This window comes from Olea europaea, chromosome 18 (genome assembly GCF_002742605.1).
Source record: "Olea europaea var. sylvestris chromosome 18, O_europaea_v1, whole genome shotgun sequence".
In the NCBI taxonomy this organism is placed as follows: Eukaryota; Viridiplantae; Streptophyta; class Magnoliopsida; order Lamiales; family Oleaceae; genus Olea; species Olea europaea.
This window is the reverse complement of record NC_036254.1, coordinates 19,067,066-19,071,196: the sequence shown is the minus strand read 5'-3', so window position 1 is coordinate 19,071,196 and position 4,131 is coordinate 19,067,066. Positions and strand designations below refer to the sequence as shown.

The 4,131-nt window shown below is 33.0% G+C and overlaps 1 protein-coding gene across 4 annotated transcripts in view; it reads left to right on the top strand.

Annotated features, from left to right (window-relative positions):
• The first annotated feature begins 285 nt into the window (after positions 1 to 285).
• LOC111367681 (probable LRR receptor-like serine/threonine-protein kinase At5g63710) overlaps positions 286 to 4,131 on the top strand; it is a 9,030-nt gene continuing 5,184 nt past the window's right edge. Inside the window, exons 1-4 of one of the 4 annotated variants that reach the window (XM_022988672.1) lie at positions 286 to 646; positions 1,388 to 1,561; positions 3,464 to 3,596; positions 3,763 to 3,834. In XM_022988672.1, the coding sequence (XP_022844440.1) occupies positions 520 to 646; positions 1,388 to 1,561; positions 3,464 to 3,596; positions 3,763 to 3,834 (506 nt within the window). In that variant the 5' untranslated portion in view covers positions 286 to 519. The other 3 variants (XM_022988673.1, XM_022988674.1, XM_022988675.1) reach the window with 3 other exon arrangements.

Genomic DNA, 4,131 nt, shown 5'->3' with positions numbered 1-4,131 from the left:
AAGAGGGGGGGGGGGGGGGGGGGGGGGGCTCAGACAAGCTCTTTGAGTGAGATACATATATATATGGAAACATACAATTTTTTAAAATGAATGAATTTAATAAAGATAATATTGTAATGTAACGTGGATGAGTATATTATTTTTTAAAATTTTTAAATTTTAATAGGACATATTTTGAGCGGGATAGATGACACATATAACATATGAGGTAGATGTGTATTATTTTATTTGCTTCTTGCACAAGTTTTTCCCATGGTGTCTTGATATAAACATGAAAATAGAAGCTTCTTTGGCTTACTGATTGCTTTTAAGCATCTTTAAATTACAAGTAGACAGAGAACAAAGTAAGAGGGCATTTCCCTTTTCTATTAGCAGTGGGATTCTCATTCACTACACCTCCCACTCAATTTCATCTACACCGAACCCCTGTAGCCATTGGACCCAAAATTCGCCTTTCCAATTTCAATGCCGCATCCACCTTTTTTTTTTTCTTAGGAAAAGTTTATTTTTTGGCTCTGAATGCTTTGTGGGTCCCCAACACTAAGTCATCCAACTGTTCCAGATAATCTTGATGATGCTGATTATTATCTGCTTGTTGTATTTCTTGATGATTCATTCTACACTTCAAAAGACGTGGTTAACCAAGGTCAGCTTTAATTCTTCCTACAATTTGTTTGCTGATATGCCTGTGTGAAAACATGCATGTCTGCTTCTACATAATGTTATGGGGACCTGTTACACCTGTAATTGGCCTTGTTTTATAAATCATAATTGGATAGTTAGAGCTTATAGTTTCCTTTGGTATTATGTTCATGAAGCCATTATTTGTATGTAATTACTTGAAAAATTGGTCTTGATATATTCGGCAATATTTGGTTGTAGTGTATATATATATATATATATTTATATATATATATTTTAGACTTACTGCTATGTTTACTTCTCATATTGACTAGCGAAAACTGCAGTTCTTCCATTGTTCTTGTTGATCTGAAAATGTTTACAACGTCTTAATCTTTTTATAATTATAATTAAACTAAAAGTTTGTTATTTAGGTAAAGCTAGCTGCAAAAAAAGTCAAATTAACCATAAGTATCAATTTGCCAATGCGTGATGTATCCTTTCAACCATTGCGCAACCTTAGATTATGATTTTACTATATTTCTCATTGAAAAGAGATTTGAGTAAATCTCATTACGTGGCAGATGTAATAAAAAAATGTGGTGCTTGGTGCCATAAATTGTTTAACTTTGACAAGAGTTCACATGAAGCTACTATGCCCTGGTGTGACTTAAATTGGAATACTTGGTTGTTTTCTCTGCCATCATGCAACTCATGAAACATATTTAGGGAGTCATTTTAACAGATCAAAATATTTTCTGTTCAGAATCAACTAAAGGAGGTGAAGGATTACTGGGAACGTGTAGCTTCAAAATTAGAGGAGATCACATGGCTGAAACCTTTTCCATTACACATCTCTGTCTAATGCCATCAATTTATTTGCTTGTGCTCATATCCTTGTCCAGCAGCTGTTTTGGCTCCAATAAGCCCGATGTTGAAGGTATAGTGCCTGTAGACTTGTCTAGACGCTAGCTTTATCACTGTTTTTTTTGGTGAAGTGAACATATCACGTGAGATATTTCTCAATGATTTGATGCTATGGGCAGTGGCGGATCCAACTGGCGAGCACCCACGGCCGCGCGTGCTGGATCCGTCGGCAGCCATTTTTTATTTTTATTTTGGGTACAACTGATAAATTTTTTAGGTTATATTTCTGATAATTCACTTTCCATTCAAATATTGCTTCCAACCAAGTTGGTTAGTGCTGCCCTTTACATCTTGCAGGTCCCAAGTTTGAATCCTTTATCAGTTAGTTTTTATAGTTCTACAATTTTTACCAAAAAGTAATGGAATGAGGAAGAGGGGATTCGAACTTGGAGCTCTTTTTAGAATTATTAAAAGTTTGACCACTATGCCACTTGTTGAATTGTGACAATGGTTTTAACAAATTTATATATATATAGCGTGTTTTAATGCAATAGTAAAGATTTGAACTCGTGCTTTTTCTTTGAATTATATAAAATTTTGCAACAATGTTATTTGATGAGTATAATTTATTCTTATAATAAAATTATATATGTTCAATTTCAACAAAATAATTGTTATATTTAAATTTTAGATTTTGTTTGATTCCCATTTATTTCTGAATATATTTTTCTCTATTTTATTTTCAACCATATATTCTTCAATAAAATGATATTACACTCAAATTCAAAACTTTTCTTTATTTTTAACCACATATTTTCCATCAAATCACTATTCTAAAATGCATTTTTTGCAAAAAAAGAAAAAAAGAAAAAAAAGGACATCAAACGAGCTCGTAATATTTTATTGGGCCGACGGTTGGTGGTCAACGATTGCCCATGTTGACTCAAAATCCTGGATTCGCCATTGGCTATGGGAGTACTTACCTTCAGTAATCATGAATGTTAATATTAAATCTCATATTATACTATAATACAATATAAGGTCTATGTTTCCGATCAGAAACACATGGCTATATCACGTTTCTTTTTTTGCCAAATGGTTGGTCTTGGCTTCCAGGGAGTGGGGGTGGTGGTTCTATGGTAGCTGGACTGAACCGGCAGGGACTCAAATGTTTTATTAAGAACTGGCTGGTTTTTTAGCAAAAAGAAACCAAACCAGACTGAACAAACCTGTTCTATTTCTGTCTGTTTCAGTTTGCTATGGGGTTTGGATGCCGTACAATAAGAGTTATTCACCAATTCAAACTTTATATTTATATAAAAAGCTAAAGATAATTAAGAAAAAAAGAAGGCAATGGATCTGGTTCTCTTGTTTGCCTTTGAGCCTTGAGAACTTGCCAGTTTTCTAATTAAAAGACCTGAAGTTAAACTTTTATCAATAAACCAGTCAGAACCATCTGGACCATTTCTTCTGGTTCTAGGAATTTTTCCAAAGTCCTATTCCAATAGCCAGTAGCCAACTTTTATTTTTTGCGAATTCTAAAGAATAATGCTTTTGTTACTAACATTTTCAGATTTTGTTCCATGATCCCTAGTTAGTAGAAGTGATCTTAATAACATTCATCATTTTCCACATATCAACTGCTGAGAAAAAATGTGCTGTTAGCTGCCAAAACCAAATAATTGTGTTGTTTGTTGTCCTTGGCATTATCTATATCTGAAATTCAAATTAATGTATTCATGGTGTCTGTAATAAATGAACATTTTTGTTTTGGAACACTACAATACTAAAATTCTAAATATTAGCAGTCTAATCAATATAAAAATAAATTACTAATTATAATCTACGCTTAAAGTTAACCAAAATAAAGAAAAATTGAAAATCATTACCAGAAAGACTGACACGGTATCAATTGTTTTTGGTTATTTTATCATTCTGATGAATGAGCCTTTTTCCTTTTTCATTGATGTTACAGGTGAAGCTTTAGTTGAATTTCGAACAGCTCTGAATGATTCCTCTAGTAAAATTGCGGATTGGAACTATAATTTCGTTAGCCCCTGTTTCAGTTGGTCTCATGTTACATGTAGAAATGGAAACGTGATATCTTTGTTAGTATTAAATTCTCTTCCTCACTCAAATATGTGGTTCCACTTTTTCTGTTTCCCCTATTCCATCATGAAAGGACGGAATGGAACTAAGTCACATCTATCAGCTTTGTGAATCAAGTTCATACAATTTACTGAGTATTATGTTTGTTGATGCAACAACTTGTAGGAGCCTGGCATCTAAAGGATTTTCAGGAACACTTTCACCCGCAATAACCAAGTTAAAATATCTGGTTAGCTTGTAAGTATTATTGATTTTCTTTTTCCTTCTTGCGAAAGACCCTTGTGCTCATTATTCTATCCTTAGCGAATCTTTTAGTTTATTCTTTTTTCGTCTTTAGCCCCTGTTTGGGCCCCATTTTAGGGGTGAAATGGGTTTTTGAATAGTAGTTTTTTAAGAATGTGTGGTTGAAAAATAAGGAAAAGTTTTCGATATATGTGTACAATTATTTTATGGAAGAATCTATGATTGAAAATAAGTTTTGAAAAAATGGAGGCTAAATGTACGCTACTCTATTCATTTTTTTTTTTTTTGGGG